The sequence below is a fragment of the Piliocolobus tephrosceles genome, chromosome 5, assembly GCF_002776525.5.
Source record: "Piliocolobus tephrosceles isolate RC106 chromosome 5, ASM277652v3, whole genome shotgun sequence".
NCBI lineage: Eukaryota > Metazoa > Chordata > Mammalia > Primates > Cercopithecidae > Piliocolobus > Piliocolobus tephrosceles.
In genome coordinates, this window is record NC_045438.1 from 112,834,733 (window position 1) to 112,860,536 (window position 25,804).

The 25,804-nt window shown below is 36.7% G+C and overlaps 1 protein-coding gene across 2 annotated transcripts in view; it reads left to right on the plus strand.

Moving 5' to 3' along the window:
* The window catches only part of COL21A1 (collagen type XXI alpha 1 chain), a 130,793-nt gene that overhangs the window by 25,571 nt on the left and 79,418 nt on the right, over positions 1 to 25,804 (plus strand). For both annotated transcript variants that reach the window (XM_023222972.1, XM_023222971.1), the window contains 3 exons: positions 6,718 to 6,780; positions 20,399 to 20,452; positions 20,544 to 20,597. In XM_023222972.1, coding sequence (XP_023078740.1) covers positions 6,718 to 6,780; positions 20,399 to 20,452; positions 20,544 to 20,597 — 171 coding nt within the window. The remainder of the gene's footprint in view (positions 1 to 6,717; positions 6,781 to 20,398; positions 20,453 to 20,543; positions 20,598 to 25,804) is intronic.

Here is a 25,804-nt window from a genome sequence, read left to right on the forward strand (position 1 = left end):
CAAGTAGCTGGGATTACAGGCACGCACCACTGTGCCCAGCTAGTTTTTTGTATTTTAGTAGAGATGGGGTTTCACCATGTTGGCAAGGATGGTCTCAATCTCCTGATCTTGTGATTCGCCCACCTCTGCCTCCCAAAGTTCTAGGATTACAAGTGTGAGCCACTGCACCTGGCCTAATGGCTAAATTTTTAAGTAAGTTGTGTTACTTGTGGCATCACTTAGACACAGCCTAAGTAAGACACTCAGAAGTGTAGTGGTTTGTCCATGATAGATAAATCTTGTTTACTTAACATTATATTAAAATATCACCTAAATAAAATAATGTGTAACTTGAAAGCAGGTATGCTTCCCTAGGCAAAAAGATAATGTTTACGTGTATTGATCACCTCTTACTTGAAGTAACCATAATCATTTTTGTTAAATATGAATTATAATGTTCATTTAGACTGAATTTTCTGATTAGTGTTTCAATTTTAGTATATATGCTGCCAAAGTCAGTTTGTAATTAGTGTTTCAATCATCAAAACTGAAAAAGTTTTATTTTTTGGACTGTTGGTCCAAGATAATTTAATTCTTTCTTTTATGTATATTTCTCTATTCATTTCAGGCCTAACCATTAAGGTAAAGAAAGACATGGAATTTAAGAAGTATACATTTGATCTGTCATTTAAAGTATATCTCTGCCCGGCTTTAAATTTGAATGCAATACATGATAATCAATGCATTATTGTAAATTATTTTTAGATAGCATTTAGAAGAGTTAATCCAAATCATCTTTAAAGTAACCACCTATTATTTAAGATGTCTTGACATAAAGGAGAAATACCTATAAAATACTCCTGGGAGACTATAATCTGGAAGACACTTTGGTGTGTCCTACCAGTAGATTCTTTGAAAAATATATATTCATATAGTTTATTCACCTTGGAATATTATACATAAAAATAATTTGACCTGCATTAGATATAATGTAGAAATCAGACACCTGTGCTATCTGACCTATCAAAGCCTATAGTGCTTTTCTGACTCTCAGTGAGATTCAAGCCACTTCCACCATCTCCAGGGTCTCCAAGAGGCTGTTCACTTTTGGGAGGCACCTGAAGCCTCTGATGTTTTCTGATTGTCATTTGTGGTCCAATAGATGTCTTGTAGTGTCACCTATTTTTACTCATGTACTTTCTATACTAAATTTTTAGCACACCCATTCTCTTATCTGATGAAGCCTCTAATGTTTAATATTTTCAAGTTTCATGTGTTTCTCATTTTCATTTTCTTTTCTTAGTCATAATCTAGCCCTATTGCCACCTACTACTCTAAGTGAAATTGCAGTTTTCCACCAATCTTCAAGTTGGCGTGCCTTTTTGATCTGCTTTCCATTTTCTTCAGAAAATCTGGCAGGAGGACAGGAACACACACACACTCTTCCATCCATTTAGGGCTCTTTATCCTGGAAGTGGTTCCTTACCCAGAACACGGACCTGTATGTAAAAAACAGAATCCCTAGCAACACTCTAAGTTGCACTTCTTTCCTGGCTTTGAAAGTTGATAGAGTTTTAATTAGTTCAACAGAACCTGAATTAAAACAGATGAGACAAGTTTACTTTAGGTTCCACTGAGGCTTATTGGCCATTTTTGTTATATGCTTTCTGGAAAGTTTTGCAGAAGTCCATCAAATAGAGTGACCTGTAAAGAACAGATCTAGCTTTTCTGTTAGCCAGAAAACTTTTAGGAGATGAGTGTGGGGTCGAGACTGAAATAGAGCAGAAATTTTTGTATTGATAAATGGGGGAAGTGCTGATTCTAAGATAGTTTTTTTTTTTTTTTAAGTTCTTTAGATTTCTGGAAAATGTGACAACACTGTTGCAAAACCAGGTCAAAATGAACAGGTACACCACACTTAGACTTATCATGTCATTGACTTTTTATCAGGCATCAAAAAATTATCTGTCACTAGACTGTGAGCCCCTGGAAGAATAGCTTATTTTTTATCCCTAATGACAAACATAGGGAATGATTAATGAATTCGTTGGAATCATTTGTATATGCAAGCCCTTCTTTTGTTCACAATAAAGGTTAATAAAATGAAAATTCTCCTTTGACACTCCAGTCTGGCACAGTGCTTAACAGTGATAATAATTTTTGTTAAAGGAATTGTGAAATTGTCAAAACAATAAGATCCACCCTCCCCCCATTTAACCTATGTGGAATGTGCTTCTGTTCTGCAAGAAAGATCCAGGTCAATCCCAGCTTGCAAATAACTTCCTTTCAAATGACCCATGCATGTAAATGACAGCTTCTTCCCCTACTTCAGTAGTCAGAGGAACATTTGTGGGAACAAACTCCTGCATTTGCTCTAATCTTAAATATCAGAAGTGGAAAGAAGACATTTTTGATTTTTTTAGGTTAGGACAATTTTTTAATAACTTCTTTGCTCCAAGATACCACTTTTACTATAGCCATATCTCTGTTGATACCTTTTGTTACACCCTAAAATTTTGCCAATTAGAGATTCATTGGGACTATCAAGGTACCCTTTGTCTAAAACACAAAAGCCTTTGGAAAATTTCAAGGGCCAAAGGTATTTACATTTTTATGTTAAAAATTTTCAGACTGAGTAGAGTCCTTCTAGATTCAGGGCGTGGTACTTGGGTTCTGAGGGGGGAAAGAGGTTGGCTTTGGAGAATGTAATATATCTTAGGTCAGATGTTCTTGTGGAGACCAGAGGGGTAGCATGAAAGCATAAGGTTTTTGAAATGAAGGCTCATAAACATCATATTTGGGCCTATATGAAGAATTCCAAAGTTTTGCCTTGGATGAACAACTTAAAACATTAGCTTATTTTTATAAGCACAACTGTTTCATACTTTATTTATATTTACATTACTTAAGAGACCATATTCAGAGATGTTTTAGTTTAGACCATGACATTTCCACTCCTGTCAACAACTTAAAAATCCAGTGGCACAAATTCAAATAAACATAAATAGATACTGCTTTTCAGCTGAGTACATATTTTTGAAAACTCAAAATGTACAAATGTTTCAACTAAATTATATTAAGGTGGATTGGGAACTTAGTCACAGTTTTATAATAATAAGTCATGTGTCTAATTTAATGTATTGGGGAATTTTTTCCATATTAAATTTTCTAGTATTCCTCAGTCTGGTTCTGATCAGTGTATTACTGTGGACAGGAATGGTAGTGTTTAAGAGCTTGGACCCTGGAGCTGAACTGGTTGGGTTTGAATCCCATCTCTATCACTGCTGTGTGACCTTGGGCAAGTTCCCTAACTTTCCTGGCCCTCAGTTTTCCTACATAGAAAATGGGAATAATAAAAGTATCTGCTTCATAGGATTATTACGTGAATTCGGTAACTCAATATATGCAAATCTGTTGGACCAGAGCTTAGTGCCTAACAGTCAATAAAGGTTGAGTGTCAGCTTTTATTAAGAGTAATAAAATTGGCCTTCTCTCCAGTCAGCTATATTAATTAGGATTTTACTTTATCCTTCCAGTTTTATAGGAACAATACCAAACCTACCTGAGTTTTTGCAAATAACTTAGTGACAGCAATAGTCAAAATAACCAGTAAAATCTAACAGCAATAGCAGAACGTACAAGAAATTATTTTCTTCTTGGGGCTGTTGACCAGTGTTATGGTCTTTATGAAGTCACATTGGATTTATCTTGTGGGTAATTTTTTTCATTCGGGAACTTAATTTTGATTAACTGGAAACATTATTATTAAATATCTTTTTCATAATTTTATGCAGCATAAAAAGCACAAGTCCCTTTTCTGTGCCAAATTTTTATTTCAGCCTGATGATGATAGAGATTAAACGCTCTCAAATCCTTTTGATATCTTAGGTTTTGCTGATAATTAATATTCTACAAATGAGTGGGTCAATGACAGATTGTATTTGAAGCACATCAGACAAAAAGTAGTTATTGAATCTCTACTTGATACCCAGCATTGTACCAAAAAAATAAAAATAAAAATAAGTAAGGCCAGGCATGGTGGCTCACACCTGTAATCCCAACACTTTGGGAGGCAGAAGTGGGCAGATCATGAGGTTATGAGTTTGAGACTAGCCTGGCCAACATGGTGAAACCCTGTCTCTACTAAAATTACAAAAATTAGCTGAGCATGGTGGTGCATGCCTGTAATCCCAGCTAATTGGGAGGGTGAGGCAGGAGAATCACTTGAACCTGGGGGGTGGAGGTTGCAGTGAGCCAATATCATGCTATTGCACTCCAACCTGGGTGACAGAGCGAGACTCCGTCTCAAAAAAATAATAATAATAATTCAGACTTTGCTACAGTCTCAATCCAAATGATAAATGAAGACTAACTAAAAGAAAACTTTGAGAAAACACTAGTTATGAATAAGTGATTTAAGAGCTGTCGTAGCATTTCAGTAGAAAAAGACACCAGGAAAAAAATGGAGTAACAAGAAAGATACAGTGAGGAGAATTTTCTTGTGTTAGCTCTAGAGTGGAAAAAGAGAAAAAAAATTTATTCCAGGGAGAAGAAAAAGTTGGAATTTCTTGAAAGGCGGCAAGTCCAGTCAGCACATGGATAAAGAAGGATGGCAGGGAGGCTGGAGATTAATGTGCACCTTCTCAAAAATAAGAGAGAAATTCTAACTCCCTAGAGACAAAGTTGTTTCCTAATGCCCAGCCAGCATTGCAAGTCCTTGGATTAGAAATACAAATTATATTCATTCAGTGAGACATTACATGGTTCAGAATTATCCCCCCCCCCTTGGATTTACAACTCTTCTTTCTGTCTTTTAAAATGACATTTGCCTTCTTCTCAGCCTTTCCTCAAGCTAAGCCTCTTGGGGGGCAGCTGCTAAGTGAACAGCTCATCCCTGCTTTATTGGTTCCTTATTAGAGTTGACTTAGTTCTTTCCATTTTTTTTCTCCTGTTGTTTCAGGAACAAATCTCCCTAGCCAGGAGTCTGAAGTAGTATTTCCATGAAATTTGGCTCTATAATAATACCTTAATCACAGGGTAGGTGATTGATTTCTATGTGAATGATTTCTTGACAAAAAATAGTAAAGAGGTCAGGCTCAGTAGTTCATACCTGTAATACCACCACTTTGGGAGGTTGAGGCAGGAGGATCACTTGAGCCCAGGAGTTCAAGACCAGTCTGGGCAACATAGTGAGACCCCACCTCTACAAAAAATATGAAAATTAGCTGGGCATGATGGCTTGTACCTGTAACCCCAGCTACTTGAGAGGCTGAGGTGGAAGGATCACTTGAGCCTGGGAGGTTGAAGCTACAGTGAGCTGTGATCACACCACTGCACTCCAGTCTGGGTGACAAAGCAAGACCCCATCTCAAAAAACAAAACAAAACAAAAAAACCCCAAAAGTGAAGAATTAATAGAAATCATGTGCCTCTCTAAAGGGACACCCTGATACTTATGGCAGCGACTTCCTATTTTTCAGCAGGATGCTCCATTTAGATTTCACGAATTCATAGATAGATACCTATGATGTTTTTTTAGTGTTTCTTAGAATTAAATTATAAAACATCCTTACCTCACAAAAAGTGTTGCTTTCATGTTGTTTTTACATGGATGGTGGCCACCTGAATGGTCAGTACTGGCCATTGGACAACATGGAAGAGTTCCATACAGTGTGATTGAGCTCATTGCCATGTGATATTAAACAGTGTTCTTTAAAGATCTTAGGTTTTTGAGGATAAAGGTTTTTTTTTCTTCATTCAAATATTACATGTATTCAAGGATTATGGGACTTGGAATAGAGTTGTTTGGCCTGGGCCTTGCTCTCATAGTAATATTATATTAATTTGAGATTGCAAGTATAGACAAAGTAACACAGCAACACACTTACAGGATTGAAAGAAATGATTGTTATGCAGCTTTAAACTTGAATTCTACATGAGAGATCACATGGTCTACAGACTATTTTTAAAATAAATATGAGTTAAGTTGTATTGTGGGACATCGATATCTGTATATATAGAACCTATAGGATATAATGAAGTCTATATGCCGGGTGCGGTAGCTCACCTTGCACTTTGGGAAGCTGAGGCAGACAGATCACTTGAAGTCAGGAGTTTGAGACCAGACTGGCCAACATGGTGAAACCCCATCTCTACTAAAAATATAAAAATTAGCCAAATATGGTGGCACATGCCTGTAGTTCTAGCGACTTGAGAGGCTGAGACAGGAGAATCTCTTTAACCTGAGAGGTGGAGATTGCAGTGAGCTGAGATCGCAATACTGCACTGCAGCCTGGGTGACAGAGCAAGACTCCATCTCAAAAAAAAAAAAAAAAAAAAGTCTTATGAGGCAAATATTACTATCATGGAGACCATATTTGCTATGACACTTTACAGTTTGTTCAGAATTCTAAAAATGTATCCTACCATAAATATGCACATTTTGCATCAGTGAAAAATACTTTACTACTTTACTTGCTATAGTTATACTTGGTGTGGTCACATAAATAAATCATTGAAAGTTCAATATAATAAGATGTATTATTTATTAAGTAAGCATTTAAAATATAGCTTTTTGGGCTTTTTTTTTCTTTTCTTTTCTTTTTTTTTTTTTTGTACTTTTGTTTTTAACATACAAAAAGCCTCAAATAATGGAGTTGGTTTTGAACTTTTATTGATCCTGACTGCACCATTGTGCCTGTTTGTTTTGTACTCAAAAATTTGTTTGCTTCCTGCTTAGGGTGACCCTGGACTGCCTGGGAACCCTGGCTACCCTGGACAACCTGGTCAAGATGGTAAGCCTGTGAGTACTGAAAGCTTAGTCATCTCCGGTATATCTGGGATTGTAGTGTCAAAGTAAAAGTTTTGCTGAGCAAAGTTAAACAGATAAGGAAAGCTTTTTCTCGACTGCTGCCATAGGAAGGAGAGACTGAACTCAACTCTGTTGGAGCAAAAGGAGCTGGGGTGTGTAAGCACTAGGACAAGTTAATGGACAAGTAGTAGAGGACTTTAGATGGGAGATTGAGCAATAGTCTTAAGCACATTGAGTTATTCCACAGTTTGCAAATGTTTTCCTCTGTGATTAGGCCATCTCCCTTTGCTAATTGGTGTTCATCAAAGTTACCTACATACCCTCCCTCAGAGACTGGAAGATAGTGGACACTATCTTCCTTGATGATTACATTTCAAAGGGGTGGCTCTTAGGTCCTTGAGAAAGACATTTCTGGGTTATAAAATTGACAAGTAGCTTTTTAGAGTATTTACCTTTCAAAGGTGCAGAGAAGGAATTTACAATTGTAAGTTCTCTAAAGCAAATGCTCTAAGGAAAAGGGAGGTCCAGGATCCACAGTCAGGAAGAAAGCTGCCTAAGTTTAGTCAAGTTGAAGAGAATGTTAAGGCCAGCTCGGGAATAGAGTTAGTGTCCTAGTCAGCTTTTAGTTATCTTACTTCAAAATTGCATACATCTTTGCTACAAAAAAAAAAATACTGTCCAGTGAATTCTCAGTATCATAAAGGGCTGGTTTTAGAAATTCTATTGTCTTTTCTCTACACATCTGTGGAAGCTTTCAAGTTAAAAACCCTTTTAAAGGTAATGTTATTTTCCTAATAACACTCACTTTGATAAAGACAGTGATTTGATCTGTTTTATGATTTAGAAGGATAAATATAAATGCTATTTGGAGAGTAGATTATATGGGGTCAAGAGTAGAAGAAAGGAGACTACGCAGGAGGTTGTTTCATGATTGTGAGTGGTAAGAGTAGTTTGTAATAGGGTGATATGATGGGAGAATGGAGAAGTCAGATTCTGGGTTATTCTTAATGGACAGCTGACTACAATTGCTAGCAAATTTAGATATAGGGTATGAAAGGAAGAGAAGAATCAAAGGAGTATAGCTTGAGCAACTGGGTGAATTGTGGTGCCATTTAATGTGCTGTGCGAGACTCGGGGAGATAGAAGTTTTATAGATATGTCTTAGTCCATTTTCTATTGCTATAACAGAATACCACAGACTATTTATAGAGAAAGATTTATTGGGCTCATGATTCTGCAGGCTGGGAAGTCCTAGAGCATGACACTAGTATTTGGCAAGGTCATGGCAGAAATCATCACATGATGAGAGTATGAGTAAGAAGTAGTGGCGTGGGAGAGAGCAGGAGAACAAGGGAGTCAGTCAAAATCATCCTTTTTATCAAGAATTCAATCCCTTGGTAACTAACCCACTCCCCACAATAATGACCTTAATCTATTCATGAGAGAAATGTCTCTATGACCTAACTACCTCTTAAAGACTCCACCTATTATTACTGTTACAATAACAATTAAATCTCAGTGTGAATTTTCAAAGGGGCAAACATTCAAACCATAGCAGACGGGAATTGGGACTATATTTTTGGACAGGTTGGAGGTGGCCAGTTGGTACTTATTTTCATGCAGATGTATGCAAAACCGTGAGAGTGGATGAGATCACTTAAGAAATGAATACAGGTAAATAGAGAAGAGAAGGTGGCAGGGGATTGACCACAGGGCTCTCTTACAGGGGAAAAAGAGGAAGTGGGTCCGGCCCAGGAATTTGGGAAAGACTGATCAGTGAGATGGGAGGAAAACCATAGCAGTGTCATTCTATTAGGTGTGTTATTGCTGTCAAGAGATCCAGAAGAATGAGGCCTATGACTAGACCATGGATTTGCTATAGGAGAGTATTTGAGGACCTTGATGAGTAGGATTTCAGGGAGGATAGTACAAACAACAGATTGAAATGAATTAAGCACCGAGTGGGAGATAAGAAAAATGGTGACAGTGAATATAGATGCTTTTTTTTTCTGAGAGATATAAAAGGAAGCAGAGACACAGAGCAGTAGAATTGGCACAATGTTTTAAAGGCAGGGTTTTTAAAAAATGGGAGATATTGTAGCATGTTTTTATAATGATGAAAATGAGGCAAAGGAAAAAAATCAAAGTTTGGAAGATAGGGGATATTTTCAGGAGGAAAATCCATAGGTAGGTTGGAGGGCATTGATTCTAGTTACAAAAGTAGAGCTTGGCCTAGATGGAGAGTGTGGGCAATTAAATATATGAGACAGAGGTCAAGTTGATGGCACTTTAAAATGTGGGCTATTTTGGGGGAATAAATTGAGGGAATTATCATAAGACAGCCTCTATTTGAACGAAATTGAATTGAGGGAATAGACCCCAAACCTAACCTCTCCTCTTTTGTATTTATCTTCAACCCCCATTATATGCCAACGTTTGCCTTATAATTTCTCTTATAACCCATTCGTTTCTCACTTTTACTTAAGATGTCATATGACTTTATTGCATTTCCTCACCTCAGTTCCTTAATCTCACTGAAGATACTTCCCTGAGGTCCCATGTGAGTTTTGCCCTAATTACACTGAGTGAGCTGAGTTTTATAAATGTGAGCCTCGTTGGCCTGCAGACCCCTTTTCTGGGACCTACTTTATGCTGAGACTGGCAGCTGAAGTGCTGTACTGACTCCAGAGCCAATGCAGTTCACACACTGATGTCTGCTGATGCCTCATAATGACACAGAACTCTCAGACAGCACTGCTAAATGAGTTAGGTCTTCTTTTTAGTGATAAAAAGTCCTGGGTAATGTTTGGAAGTGAGTGCTGAGCAGGCCTTCCACAGGCTATCAGCACTTGGTTTTCTTTGTTTAAAAAAAACTCTTCCCATGCATGAAGCACTGGAGGTGAATTATTGTTAGCCTGATATAATACTCACGGATATTACTCTATGACTCTAAGTTTTAATAGACTTATTTATTGTCTCATCTCATTTAGTACATGTATGTGTTTTTGTGTCTGTGTGTATGATTTTATGTGTAGGTAACTATAATAGTATCTGTTAGTAGTCTCAAAGAAAAACACAACTGTGGTAGGAAGAATAATGGTCCCTCAAAGATGTCCATGTCTTAATCTTTAACTCCTGTAAATGTGTTAATTTACATGCAAAAGGGACTTTGCAGATACCATTAATTCAATGATCTTGAGATGGGAGATTGTCCGGATTATCTGGGTAGCCAGATATAATCACAAAAGTCTTTATAAAAGGGAGGCAGGAGTGTTGGAGTCAGAGAAAGAGAGTCCATGATGGAAGCAGAGAGCACAGTGAGGTAATCGTGAGCCCAGGAACGATGGGAGCCTCTAGAAGTTGGAAAAGGGAAGCTCCCCTAGAGCCTCCAGAAGGAATGCAGTCTGGCTGGCACCTTAATTGTATATAAGATTCCTTTCAGTTTCTGACCTCTGAAACTGTAAGGTAATGAACTGGTGTTGTTTTAAGCCACTATGTTTGGGGTAATTTGTTATAACAGCAGTAGGAAACTGACACTCAGCCCAAATCCTGTCTTCCCAAAGGTATGACTTTTTCTTAAATATCCAGCCCCACCCCCAGTCTCCCTACCTCCCCCACGTTTCTTTTCCTCTGCAGGGGATGTGAGGTTGGGTGGTCAGGCAGGAAGAACAAGCAAGCCTGGGAGCCAAAACAGCTGAGGGTCATTAGTATGTGTTCAAGGCCAGCACCCAGTGGGAGTGGGAAGGTGTGGGTGGGGCCTCTGGCTGGCTATTGGAGCCATCTGGACCAAGGAAACTTGGATGGAACAATTTGAAGGGAATTCTGCTTTGTTTGGACTTGATTCTGTGCAACCCCCCTCAATAAGCAATTTGAATCTCTTTCACACATTATAACCAGGCCAAGCCAACTGAAACTTTAAATAGGAAATTATTTCACTCTGGAGAAATACTAATTTTCATAAGAAAAGTGCCTTCAACCAAAATTAAAGAGCTATTTTGGATCCTTCCATTTCTTTCTCAGTTCTCTGTCAGTTAAATAAGTTCTATTATCACAGTGTCTGAACATGTTATTGCTTTACTATTTTAACATTACAAAAGAGGTAGGGGAAATATTTATATATCTTGCCAGGTAATTCAGAGGAGTACAACTACTGAAGGCATTATAGAGATACGGCATTGATTTGTTAAAGAAGGCCATATGTGGAAATAGCCCTAGCTTATGAGCTTATAGACGTTTATATTTTTACAGTGCTCATTTCTGTTTTCTGTTATCATTAGTCACTCTTTTTTTTTTTTTTTTTTTGAGACAGAGTCTCACTGTTGCCCAGGCTAGAGTGCCCTGGCACAATCTTGACTCACTGCAAGTTCTGCGTCCCGGGTTCATGCCATTCTTCTGCCTCAGCCTCCCGAGTAGTTGGGACTACAGGTGCCCACCACCACACCTGGCTAGTTTTTTTGCATTTTTAGTAGAGATGGGGTTTCACCATGTTATCCAGGATGATCTCGATCTCCTGACCTCGTGATCCACCCACCTTGGCCTCCCAAAATGCTGGGATTACAGGCGTGAGCCTCCACACCCAGCCTAGTTACTCTTTATGAAGTACAGTACTTTACTAAAGCAAAAGCCCAAGCTGGTCATTAGAGAGATCTGAGATTGTTTCTCTTTGCTGAACATAGGTTGCTTTGCTTCTATGGGCCTCAGTTTCTTTGTCTGGAAAATGAGAAGATGGTTCCAGATGAGGCGCAGGTTCTCTCTAATCTGATTATTTTAGGATTCTGTGAAGACCATCATATTGGCTAAGAGAGAAGTAGACTAAGCTGTAGAATTCTAGAGATGATTTTCTATATTAATAGGCTCAGGAAGTGAGTTGGGAAAACTGATAGCTCACTACTACCAATAGACAAAAGAGTGGGTTGGTCACTGGGTCACAGTTCATGATTCAGTTCCCCCCACTCTTTAATGTGCCACTGAGCAAACTAGAGGTGCAGACAGGGGCCAGCCTTCTATTAAACCTCATAGAAATAACAATCATTACAGATGGGGAATTTCAAAGTTACATGATTGATCAAACCACAAAAATATAAAGTACTAGTTGGGGAAAGTTAATAGGAAATGAATTTGGATATAGAGGAAGGAGAAGGAAGGGAAGATGGCATAGAGTTCTTTAGCCCATTGTTATGAGTTTGGCTTTAAGTTGGAATGAGCGATGGAGTAACCGGAGTAGAAGACCGATGTGATCTAACTTATTTTTAAAATAAATTACTTCGACTTCTGGGTTGAGAGTAGATTTTAGGGAGATGAGGGCAAACACAGAAGGAGAAGTCAGGAGGCTCTTGTAATAATCCAGGGGTGAGAGGATGGCAGCTAGGGCCAGAGTGATAGTGGTGAGGTGAAGAGAACTGCTTACATTTTGGGGGTATTTTGAATTTAGAGCTAACAGAACTTTCTGATCTATTGGATATGGGTTTGAGAGAAAGAGAGAAGCCAAAAGATATTATGGATTCATGGAAGAATGGAGGAGATAGTATTAGGTGAGGAAAATCAAGAGTGTGGTTTTGGCAATGTTTAAATGTATATGTTAGACATTCAAGTAGAAATTTTAGGTAGGCAGCTGAATATAGAAGTCTGACATTTAGGGTGAATGCTCTTCTTGTGAAGTGTCTTTTCCTGTCCTTTACCTATTTCCTATAGGAGGGTATATTTCATATGGACAAATAAGATCTTATGCATTAAGAGAATTCTTTGCTATATATGGTGTAAATGTTTCTTCTGACTACTAATTTGGTTTATAATTTTGTTTTTAAGCTTTAGAAATGTAAAATTTCCCCAGAATGTAATGTTTTCTTTTTATTAGTTCCAGTGTTATTTTTCTTTAGCCTTAGATACCTATGTATGTTAATTTAGCTTATTATGATTTTTAATGTCTATTAAGTCTTGATTTCATTGAGAATTTATTTTTGCATTTGAGGTAACATGAAGATCCAAAAAGATTTGGAGAACTTAGAAAATGAGCTATTTACAGTGAAATTCAACTAGAATAAATGTATGGGTCTTACTTGTCTTTGAGATGTTATTTAAGCTTGATGAAAAAGGGATTAATGTATTTAATAGGACTGCCTAAAAGGCTGATGCAATTTTTTGGCATAGTTTGTAAATGCATAACATCTGCATTGAGAGAGATGACAGCCCTGCCTCTGGAGTGTTAGATTTGGTTTAGAACTCTACACATGAGGGACATGAAGGAACTGGAATTCATTCAGAAGAGTATAACTTGGAGTGGGCGAGAACTCAGAAGACAGCCTGTGAGTGAAGGTTCACTGAACTTCAGGTATAATCCAAACAAGAGATGCTACTTTCACATATTCAAGAATAATGATAGAGAATAGGAGGACGGGGTGGACAAGAAGCACTTAGGTTTGCAGAGTACACTTGTTGAGGGTGAATAATTAAAAAAACAAGTAACAACTATGAGATAAGCTTGTTTATTATGCTTTCCTTTTTCCAGACCCTTAACTGAACATAGTGCCAGTTGTGGACTCAACAGTTTAAGAGCTGTTGGGAATTTGGGGCTGAATGCCATGAAGATTAAAGAATTGGAAAATGGGATACAGCTGGTTAAAGGCCAAAGAAATGGCTATTATTTAGCTTGGAGAAGAGAATTACAAGAGATGGCTTAGTTACAAAGTGTATGAAATACACTCTAGATAGAACAGTGTCTACCTGAACTCTCACTTCAGTTTGAACTCCTTGAAAAATAGATTTATTTGTTTACTTTATGTGTTCTCTCTCTCTCTCTGTCTCTTGTCTCACTAATAAGCTAAAATATGAACTATTTACTATAAATGAGCTATCCTACACTTGGGCAGTTTATTGCTTTTTTAGTTATTTAAAACTATGCCTTCATAAGGCTTTCCAATGAAAGCTTTAACCCTGGTGAAAAGGCATTGCTGTATGAAATGTGGCTGCCTAAGAGGCTGATAAAAATTTTGGCATAGTTAGTAGATATATGACATCTGTATTGAAAGAGATGACAGTCCTGCCTATTGGAGTGTTGGATTTGGTTTAGGACTCCACACTTGAGGGGCATGCAGAAACTGGAATTCATTCAGAAGAGAGTATAACTGGGAGCATTTAAAACTCAGAAGACAGCCTATGAGGGAGGGTTTACTGAACTTTGAGTATAATACAAACAAGAGATACTATTTTCAAATATTCAAGAATGATGCTAGAGAGAAAGAGGACAGGGAGGTAGGCTTGGCAGGGGGTGAATGGTTGGTAAAACAAGTAGGACCCATGAGATGAGCCTGACTAGCTAATTCATTTTTCTTCAACATTCTCCTTTGTGAAAATCATATGTAGATTATTCTGTATTTATCTCACATGTCTCTTAAATAGATTACATATATATATATATACATATATATATAATAGATAGTATATACAATAATGTGTGTAGACAAGTATATATATACACACTAATGTTATTGGTATCCTAAATTCTTCAAAGAATTGGTCAGTGACACATCTAACATCTGTGATTTTAAAGACAGGTTTGTGCATGTGAATATAGGGCTGTTTCTACTATTAGAGTTCTCGGTTAGTGATGACTGGTTGAACTCAGTAATTATTAATTTGTTTGCTTATTTATTCTGTCCTCCACTCAGTCATATACCTATACTCGCTGGGTGCTTATTGTATTCCTGGCACTCTTCTAGACTAAGGATATATAGCAATGAACAGAACAGAAAAAAAAAAAAAGCAAAACCAACCCCCAACCTTGTCATTTTGAAGCTCACATTCTATTGGGGAAAAATAGGTAATAAATACACACACACAACATCAGATGGTGTTAAGTATTATGGAAAAAATGTAGCAGGACAGCAAGAGAGGAAATGAGGTTAGCTATTGATTGCCTCTTTTTGAGGATGAAAAGCACAATTACTAGAAATTTATGTTGGGAAGTAAGAATTACTAAAGATGGTTTAAGTTACCTTAAAAAGTTGCACATTCTCCTTTTGAAATAAACTTAGTATAAGTTTAAGTGTAACATAACTCAGGGAATGAGGCAGTTTACCAAAGTTTAATTAAATTCTTTGAATTTAAGGACCTAGCTCTATCTGGAGAAATTGTCAAAGGTAGGCAAGGTTTTTCATTTATGTGCTTAGCTCAACGGAAATACTGTAGGAAACTGGATGATGTTGCTCTATATTTATCTATCCCCTACTTACCTTTCTCTATATGAGGGAGGATTAGATTTAGACTAAATCTCATTTATAGTTAATGTAGTTTTCTTTAATTTGAAGTAGAAATATTGTTTACTTCACAGTAACATGTAACTTCTCATTGTCCAGTAGAAGTTACTTATGTTGATCCATAATTTTTTTATTTTTTAATATTTTTAATTTTTAATTTTATTTATTTATTTTTTTATTTTTGAGCAACTTAACATTTCGCAACCAATTGAACTCTACTTTCCTCTAGAGTCCCCTCTTAGTCAGTGGTATCAGCCACACTCACTGCACAAGCCAGAAACCTACCTCAGCATCATTCCACAACTCCAAATTACTCACCTCCCATAACCCATCATTAGGTTAGACTAAATATACTTTGAGTGGAGTTGGTTGTACCTACCATTCTCAACCCCTGCAGGAACCTCCCACCTGGTCTTCATGTTTTCTCCTGCCTCTTCTAATCCATCCTCCACAGGGCAGCAAGTGATCTTTTCAGAGTACACTCTAATTGTGTGACTACCTGGTTTATATGACTTCAGTGGCTTGGATAAAGGTCAGAGTCCTTTGTAAGACCCATGAGCTGGGCAGATAACCTCCAGTCTACCATTCTGATATGCTTTTCAGCCTGGTTCCCCTTATTCTCTCTCTTTTGACTCTGTGGATATGGTACCTCTTTTCCTGATGCATGGCATATAGGAAGAATTCCTCTCAGGCATTGTGCTTTCTTTAGTATTCCTTTGTCTCTTACAAAAACTCCCAAATGGTTGCCCTTCACCTCCCATAGCAGTGTAGTTCTTGCATAGCACTTAGCTCAGGTGTAATTTTACGTATGTTAATGGGAAGTGTTAATGAAGTAATCTGAGCAATCAGTAAAAGTATATAAACCATTTGACTAATAGTTGGGTTAGGTAGCAAACTAGTTTCTATATTAGTTATACATAGAATGGCAGAGATTTATGAATATTCTTGAAATTTAATTGCATAGAGCTATAAAGCTTGCCAACAACTAGAAGATTCCACAGTGGACATTAAAAGTACACACTTGGTTTTTGTTACCTAGTTACGTTGGCTGTGTACCCAAGAGTATCTGTTGGAATTTTGGAAATCTTTGAAGAAAATTATTTAATGGAATAAACTTTAAATCACATTCTTATATTTTTAAAAGGAGGGTGACATCCAAAATTATTTCTTTGGAATGTATTCTTATTTTTAAATTTAGAGTATTTCAAGGAAACTAATATCTCTACCCTCCTCACTACTTTGAGAAAATATATATATTTAGATTGGCAGAATATTTTATGACATGATTAGAATGGGGCACAGAAGAGTTGGTGACCCTTGCACATTTTGTGATTTTATTTCCTTAATTTCTATTTCAATGCTATACATCTTTCCTGGAGCTTTGTAACTATGAATCATGGAGGAAAATTAAATTGATTCTGTATTCTTTTCTTCAACCCTACAATTTGGCAGTGAGAATATTTTTTTCCTAAAAAAAAAATGACTCATTTATAAAGAAGTTTTCTGTGAACATGGAAAAGACTTAAATACTGTCAGATATCTTGCAGATGGGGGTAGGGTGGATATTTGGACCTGCTAATAAATGCAAAATGGCAAAATTCATGTTGAACAGTATTAACTAGTCAAAGATCATAGGAAAGTTACAGTTCTAAAATGAGACATGAAATGTATGTTCTGAAAAATAACTCAGTAAGATATATAAAAAGATTATTTTTTCCTGTTTTAAGGCATTTTCCTTTCTTTAAGGTTGACGCTGCTATGAGTCAACCAATGTTTTATTTCTTTTTCCTCTTGGAAATTGTTCTGTGTTGTAATAGTCCCCCTTTTAACCTTTATTTTCCTGGTTTTTAGTCCAAAATTTGTTTTTCTGAATTTCATTCTATTTTTTCTGGTGTTTTGCCCTAGGATTCCCCCAGTTTGGATGTCGTTTGGTTTTCTTTATTTTGTTACTAAGCATGTTTCCTGTAGCTTCTGAAACAACATTTGAATTTCTTTCTGCAATTAGTATTTTAAGAATGCATCTAATTGTAACCTTAAAAATATACATATCACAACATTCTCAAATTGTGAGAAGCACTTGTTATTCCTATATTGTAATTCCTCCAAAGATATAACAAAGAGAGCCATTATAAAATACACTGAGGCCTTGTTTGCATGTTTAGCATTAGGTCTGTCTAATGTTGGAAAAGAGTCAAATCATAAAGATGATGACTGGACCTGCCATTCCCAATGTGCTAATGGTGGCTGATAAGGCTGTCGAGTAACATTCTGCAGAAGTGTTCTTGTGGTTTTGTACAATAGTCATTGAGTATGAAGAAAAGAAAGAAACTCACATTTATTGAGTTCCTAACGTATGCCAGAATTTTCACCTGTGACTCCATTTGTTTCTTTTCAAAAGTGAAGTGGATAATAATACCAGTTTATGGTAAGACACTAAGCCTTTACTAGGCAAAGTGACTTAGCCAACATCTCATAGAAAGTAAAAGGAAGAGCAAAAATTCAGCACAAGGTCTTTTCCAATTTCAAATTCATCGTCTTTCCACTTCACTGTGTTGCCTCCCAGGATTTGGGGATTGATGACTCTGCCTGAGGTCACATAATGAGTCAGAGGTAAGCTGGGAACACAGTTAGGGCATCTCCATGTTGTTTTAATCTGTTAAGATGCAATGTGTCCTCTATAACAAACACCACATCAACTTCTTCGAAGAGGAGAGGCAGCACAGCAGCATTTGATCTTTTATGAAAGATTAATTTTCCTAAAAAAGTAGTAAGGCAGATATGACATTTGGCTTAACTTTCAAAAAACTGTAAAAGAAAAATAATTTGTTAAATGTGAACTTTGCAGAGGATCAACCATTTTTATCAATAGCCAATTTCCATGGTAACTTTCTTTTGAGGAATTTTATGAACATTCCTTTCCTCTGGGCACTCAGAATTCTAAACAATTTAAAAATAGTCTTGCAAAATGGATTTCTTTGAATCAGATGAGTCAATTACAAGGATCAGATCTGACCCACCATGAAGCACTTTCTAATAGAGAATGTTCCCGCTGGCTCTATCAACTTACTAGCTTTGTAACTTTGGGCATATTACTTAACTTCTGTGCCTTAGTTTCCTCATCTGAAAAAAAGACAATTTAGAACCTACATTAAAGAGTGATTGTAAGGAGGAAAGTGAATTCTAGAGTTGTAAATTGCTAGCAGTGACAGAGTTGAGAGTGAATTCTAGGCCTATCTGATTCCAAAGTGGCTGAGGGAAGGAGATTCAATGATAACTAGAGTAGTAGACATATAGGGCTGAGCAAATTCTATGTAGATTGAATTTCTTCTTACTTTTGAGTAATTTCGAGAACAGGAAACATGTGATTACTAAACATTTCCATTTTCTACTGAAAGGTGCACAAACATAACATGATTCCTTGGAGAAGGAGTTTTTTTTTTTTTTTTTTTTTTTTTTTAACACATTCGTGTATAGAGTTGGTGACTTTAAATAATTCCAGTGTTTTTTTCAAAAGAATTGTACCAAACAATGTGTTCAATGCCAAAAATACAGAAATGAATTAAACCTGGTCTTTGATCTCAAGGGGGCTCATAATCCAGTGACGGAAACAGTGCTAGTCTAGAGAGTAGATGATGGGTTGGAAAAATGCACGCTGTTTTGTCTGGAGTATGGAGAGGTTGATAATCAGACTCATTGTTTCCTGGTGAAGTGCAATGGTTAAGGATTGGGCAAAGAGACGCAAGAAAAAAGTTTGAATCTGAGAAGTCATGGAGAAATCATAACAATATATTCTATGAAGAAATGAATAGAGTATGAAGAAAAGATAATGGTTGGTGATAAAAAAAAATTGTATAGTCAGCTGGGCGCGGTGGCTCACGCCTGTAATCCCAGCACTTTGGGAGGCTGAGGCGGATCATGAGGTCAGGAGATCAGCACCATCCTGGCCAACATGGTGAAATCCCATCTCTACTAAAAATACAAAAAATTAACTGGGTGTGGTGGCGGGTGCCTGTAGTCCCAACTACAAGGGAGGCTGAGGCAGGAGAATGGTGTGAACCCGGGAGGCAGAGCTTGCAGTGAGCCGAGATCACTCCACTGCACTCTAGCCTGGGCGACAGAGTGAGACTCCATCTCAAAAAACAAACAAACAAACAAAAAAATTGTATAGTCATTGTCATTCTGGAAGTAACTGAGAAGGCAATTTACACAATAGAAAATGTAAAGGCATGTAAAAGGAGAAAAAAATAAGACTGATCTTTCAGAGACAACTCATTACTAGAGGTAGCAAAGAATATTAGAAAGGGTATTTGAAAATGTGAATAGAAAAACAGGGAATTATGATGTCTCTAAAATTACAGTTAAAAATGTATTGACAGGTGAGTGGATGAATATGAAAGACCAGTGCAGACACCCATGAATAGCCGCATAGAAATGAAGCTTTTAGATTTATGAATGAAGATGTAATTGGAAACATTAATGAGATCTGTGTTAACATAGTTGACAACGGAGACTGGTATCCAAACAATAAGATCTAAGAAAAATGGAATCTGAATACAGAATATGAGAAAGATGGAATTTGATAGTGGTTATTATGTTTGTAGGTGCCAGGTGGTCCGTTAATCTGACAGTCGGCCCTAAGAAACCTAGATAAATGTTTAGGACCTACAAGTTAATTTGGAGACTTTAGCTGCCATGTGCTAAACGAACAATAAATAGTTCAACTCTGTCTAAACAAATTGCGCTATTTTACCAAAGTTCCAGTTTTTGAGGAGGGATGCTTAAGAAGCAGTGGGGATGAGAATGACTTCTCTCATCCCCCTCCCCTAAGCAAACAGCCCAGCCTTGGGGGACCATCGGGGATACATCATAACCACCTTCTTACATTTAACATCAGCAGCTTTCTAAAATGAGTAAAAATTGAAGAATAATATTAATCAAGGGTTATTAATTTATTCTAGAGATTAACTCAGATGGTCATTAATTAGGTGGTTTATAAATACACATTTGTCTAATCCTCCAATCTCTTGAAGTGTTTCTCTCTTGGATTTGTTGACTATATTTCTAATAAATCCAGTACATTTCTTAAGAAATTGTGAACATTAACTCTCCTCTTAATTTAAGATTTTCTAAATATTTTTATTAATTTACAAATATTTAGGACCCTATATACTTTTTAAAGGATTTCGTAAAGATCGAAGGGTATGAATTCCTTATTAAGCATTTAACACTTTATTATTTTGGAGTTGTCTGTAAGTGAAGTTTTAGGCGTGAGAAACGAGATAAGAGTGAATTCTGAAATGAAGAACTTCTTGGTAAATATGAAATATTAATGTTTTTCTTTTTAAATTGTTCTTTAGGGATATCAGGGAATTGCAGGGACACCAGGTGTTCCAGGATCTCCAGGAATACAAGTATGTGATCCACTTATATACATCTTATAAATTTTATTTTTAGTAAACTAAAACCGATAATTAACAAAATTTTATTTTGTGGTTAATTTAGGGAGCTCAAGGACTACCGGGTTATAAAGGAGAACCAGGGCGAGATGGTGACAAGGTAAACACACACAAAAATGCAGTCAACGGTGTTAGTCCCTCAAAGATAAAGGATGTTAGCTATGATGGTTTCCATTCAGTAGTCTTCATCTTGGTGAATTCTAAGATTTGCGGGCTCAGAAGTTTTGTCGGTGGCTATTAGCCAATAAAGCTTAGAGAAGGCTTTATCACTGGATAAAAGAAGTTATCACTGACTACTATCAAATGAAACAGACATTGGCATTGCCCTATGCCATGTTCTCTCTCTGTGATTAAGCTCCACAGGGAGTTACCTTCTTAGAGGAGTGAGTTATGTGAAAGAAATATGTTACTATGTTAACTTCAGATAGCCCAATACCCAAGGGACCATCTCCACAATAGGTATTTATCTGGCATGGGGCCTATTGGCTCAGCCTTAATGGACTTCACCCTTAAGGCTTCAGTGAACACAGATAACATTTCTATTATTGACTCTTTACAACTCTGAGATTCGCCAAGCTTCCTATGCAGTATATGTTGATTAAATATGCTAGTACTTTCCCATGGATCCAGTCAGCACCTACTGGTTCTGGTGGCTGGTCCATGACCAAGATGCCCAGTTGTATTTGCTCAGGTACCCATGCTGATTTGTTAGGTTAATTCTTAAAGTACAATCTTATTTTCAAAGTCTTTGAAGGCAGTTTGCCGTTTGCCCATGATAAAAACCTACAATGATTTTCTAACTGTCATCCTTGCAAAATTCTTGCTTTGTTAGAATTTACACAAGTGTTTAATAATGTGCAGTGTTCACATCTGAAACACTGATCTAGACTGTATCCATTTTATGAGTGTATGGCTGCTTATGTTGGTTACATAAAATTATAGCTATTAAAAGTACCATCTCAAGTCTGATCGATCTGTTCCTTTCAAACTGTTTGATGTGGAGCAAGTTACTTAATGTCTCTGAATCTTATTTTCTTCATTTACATAATGGGAATTTTTAATAGGTTTATTGTGCAGGTTAAATGAGATAATACATGAAAACTACACAGTATGGTTTCTGGAACAGGGTTTCTCTTAAATAAGTGGTTCTTTTTGTGGTTCTGTTTTACTCATCAGTTAGCATGATTGTAGTTGGGATGTAGCATAGGTTGGGCTGGCATTGGGTCATGAGCAAGTCATGGGTGAGAGCAGTCATCAGGGCAGATAGTAGTTAGTTACTGGAAAAGAGGCAGAGAAAAAATGGTATGGCTAAAGGCAGAGTTATAGGGAGAATTAGAGGAGGTAAAGCAGAAGCAATAGTTGGTATAAATACCAAAGAAGAAGTGTAAAATTCTCTTTTTTACTAAGTGGCCCTGGGCCTCTATAAGACTTTTAGCCACTAAACAATCTCTGCCAGTTTTAAATGATAGAGGAATCTATAGAGAGAGTAGGGAGGAGGCCAGGCCACAGGCATGGGACGTATCTTATAGAGTCATGCTCTGGAAATATCACAGGAAACAGTCTGACCTTCTTCAGGTGAAGGGAGATTGATTGCACTGGCAGGGCGGGGACACATGTTCTAAGGAGACCATGTGCCAGCCACCTCACCTGCCTTCTATTCTACTGGATCATGGTTATCTGTCTTCTCAGAAATAGCCTGGTTTGGGGGAAAAAATGTATGAAATATATATGTTTGAATGAATGAATAAATATATTATTTTCCCCTTTAGTTGAGTGTTTTAGTTTATATTTGACAGAAAAAATGTATATATTTTCCATGTACAACACTTTTTTAAAGTATATATACATTGTAGAATGACTACATCTAGCCAATTAACATATATATAACTTCACATAGTAGTTATCATTTTTGTGGTGAGAACACTACACCCACTCTCTTAGCATTTTTCAATAATACAGTAATCATAATACAATAATATATAACACTATAATTAACCATAGTCACCATATTGTACAAAAGTTCTCTTGAACTTATTCCTCATATCAAACTTCAATTTTGTATCCTTTGGTCAATGTCTTCCCAGTCCCCATCCTCCCATCCACCCCAGCCTCTGGTAATTACCCCTCTACTTTCTATTTCTATGAGCTCACGCTTTTTAGATTCCACATATAAGTGAGATGTTATGGTATTTGTCTTTCTGTGCCTGACTTATTTCACTTAACAATAATGTCTTCCAGGTTCATTCATGTTGTTGAAAATGACAGGATTTCCTTCTTTTTTTATAGCTGCATAGTATTCCATTGTGTATAAATACCACAATTTCTTTTATCCATTCAACCATTGGCAGAACTTAGGTTGAGGCCATGTCCAGGCTACTGTGAATAGTGCTGCAATAAAATGGGAGTTCAGGTATCTCTCCAATATACTGATTTCATTCTTTAGTTGAGTTTTACACACTTAACATAAAAAGGGGGATTTCTTTTGTACATCTTAAAACAATTGAACTAAATTTTTGTGGGAATAAATGTTCCTTATTTTAAAATAAAAGAGTAACAATAATTCTATTAGTGGCATCTTATGCTTACTCCTCTATTGTTTTGGATCATTGTGTTATCTTTTAAATATAGGTCTGTAAATTTTACAATGTCACACATTCTACTGGATAAGATAAATAAGACGTATATTTATGCAAGATCTCTGTTTTCAGACCAGTCATGGATTTTATTCAGAGTTGACTGTTTTCTGAAGTTCACTGTTGGGGTTAAACTCTGATTTGACATAGTCATTGTGGGTCTAAAATCACCACAAGCTACCTTCCAAGTTTCCGCCTCACATTCCATGTGGCTTCTGAGTGTTTTTTGCCCAGAGCTAAAATAATTTAGTAAGTTAATTGAAGGTTTTCCCTTGATTATTCCTTTATAACATGGTTCCTTGATTTTTGGAAATGAGGGGTTAAAAAACATACCCCTGAGGTGACTTCGACTTGTGGCAGTGCCGGATAATTTTCTGGCCATCACGCAGTGGCCTTTGGAAGATTGTTCCACACAATACTGTTCCCCATTAGGAGATTTTCCCAGAATAATTTCCATTTTGTGGATTTTCTCCGAAGACTCCTACAGTAGGAATTTCCACTTAAGATAATTGAAATTAGATGTGCTTTCTTGCTGACCTTAACATTTGTTCTTCACATATCACACAATAGAATATATATAGATTTTGCAGGATGTTTTTTCCTGAATTTACAAAATCAAAAGGAATACTTACTCAGCAAATAGTCTTCAGTTGGTGACTCATTTTATTACATGCTTTAAAGCTATTCTTTGAAATCTAAAAAATACTTTAAATGCTTTAAAATACTTCCTCAATATTAAAAAACTAATATATTTAAATTGAATGGAGAACTATTTTTTTTGTTAAAACTCACATTGGGCTATGCTGGTTAATTGACATGTATTTGTGAATTTTCAAATTGAGTATGAAACTTTTCTATGGCAAATTCAAGTTTACAGATGTAGGAAGTATGAGTAATTTATTTTTAACCTATCCAGACTCTGTACAAACTCATTACTTGACTTTTCTGGGCTTAAGAAATAAAATATCATAATTGTATCTAGGGTATTACTGGAAAAACTATAGATTTTCTTTGTTAATACATTCAACTTTTAAGTGGTCCCTTCAAAGCCTCACTTTCCCATTGTCCTCAGCATCCAGACTGGAGCCTCATATGGTGGGTAAGACTTCCCTACTTGAAGAAAGTTCCTTACTTCTGGGCCTCCAACATCAAAAAACCTAAGTGGTTTTACAGTGATTTCTGTTATAGAGTCAGTCATAACCAAGGAACTCCAATATGTATTTTGAGAGAACACGGGTCAAAAAACTTAAAAATGTTGGAGATAACAAGTTAAAACTTACTATGTTAGTGGTGTTACTTCTTTCAGTGTTCCTGAAGACCAAACAAACAAAAATTACCAAAACAAGGAGAGTCTACCCATATGATTTTCTGATAACACCATGCCCAAACGTGTGTGTGTGTGTGTGTGTGCATGTGTGCATGTGTACATGTGTATGAAATTTGGGGCTTTAAAGCAGTTACAGACCATAGATTATAGACTTAGTTCTGAATTCAGACTGCTTATCTCCCAAGTCACACTTCTTAATCTCTTTAAACCTGATTTTTATCATCTAGAAAGTGGAAGCCATAGTATTACTTACTGCATAGGCTTTTTGTGAAGATTAAATGAGGGCATGCATGTGGTTGGCCTAAATTAACTGCTATAAATTGGTGGTGATAGTGATGATGATCATGATTTGTTATTAGGGTCGCCATTCTGCTGATTAATTAAGGCAAAATTTTTGGAAATATCTTTGAGTTATCCTTTATCCTCCTCTCTCTGTTGAAGTGCTGCATCTGAAACAATCAGACAGAAATTCCCTAAATGTCTTCCCACTATGTCTACCCTTAGACCCATATATGTACCTATATTCTGCCTTTCCTTCTCTTATTATGGGCGAAGTGTCCATGTGGAGTCCACAGGCCTCCTTTTGCACTCTGGATCCCATCTTTCTCCATTGCTCTGTGTTGTTAACTAGCCCTTCTCTTCTGTGTCATTAGTCATTTTCTTTTCTAGTTAAATTTTCCCCATAGCCTAAAGGATGATCCATTTGCAACCACCCAAACCTCCCCCACTTCCTCTACCACACAGCTTCCTTTAGCTACAAGGCCATTTCCCTGTTTCTTATTGTAGTACAAGTGCTCCAAAAGGTTTGCCTTTATTCCCTGCACATTTTCACTCCCATTTCTCTCTCTGACCCACTCTAATAGGACTTCCATCCCAACCTTCTGCTGCATATTTGGATCACCAGTCTTCCATCTTTGAAATCCAGTAGTCAGTATTTTTCAATTATTTCTTCTTGTCTTGTTGTATGTCTCTATAGCATTTGACATTGTTGACTATTCCTTCCTTCTTGGGACAATTTCTTCTCTTGGCTTCTGGGATACTACATGCTCCTAGATTTTTCCTTGCCGTCACTAGTTACCTTTTCATGTTTTCTCATTGGCTCTTTCTGTTCCTCTTCCACACATTCTCTAAATGTTGGGTGCCTCCAGGATTCAGCCCTGTCCTCTTCCCCTTCCTCATTAAGAGATTTTATTATTGTAATATTAAGAAGTATAAACATATATGGGTGTAAATATATATATAATATATATGCATATATTTTATAATTACAGTAATAATTATTGATATGATTAATTACTATAGTAAATACTAAGAATATTAAATACAGACATACACATATGCACAATC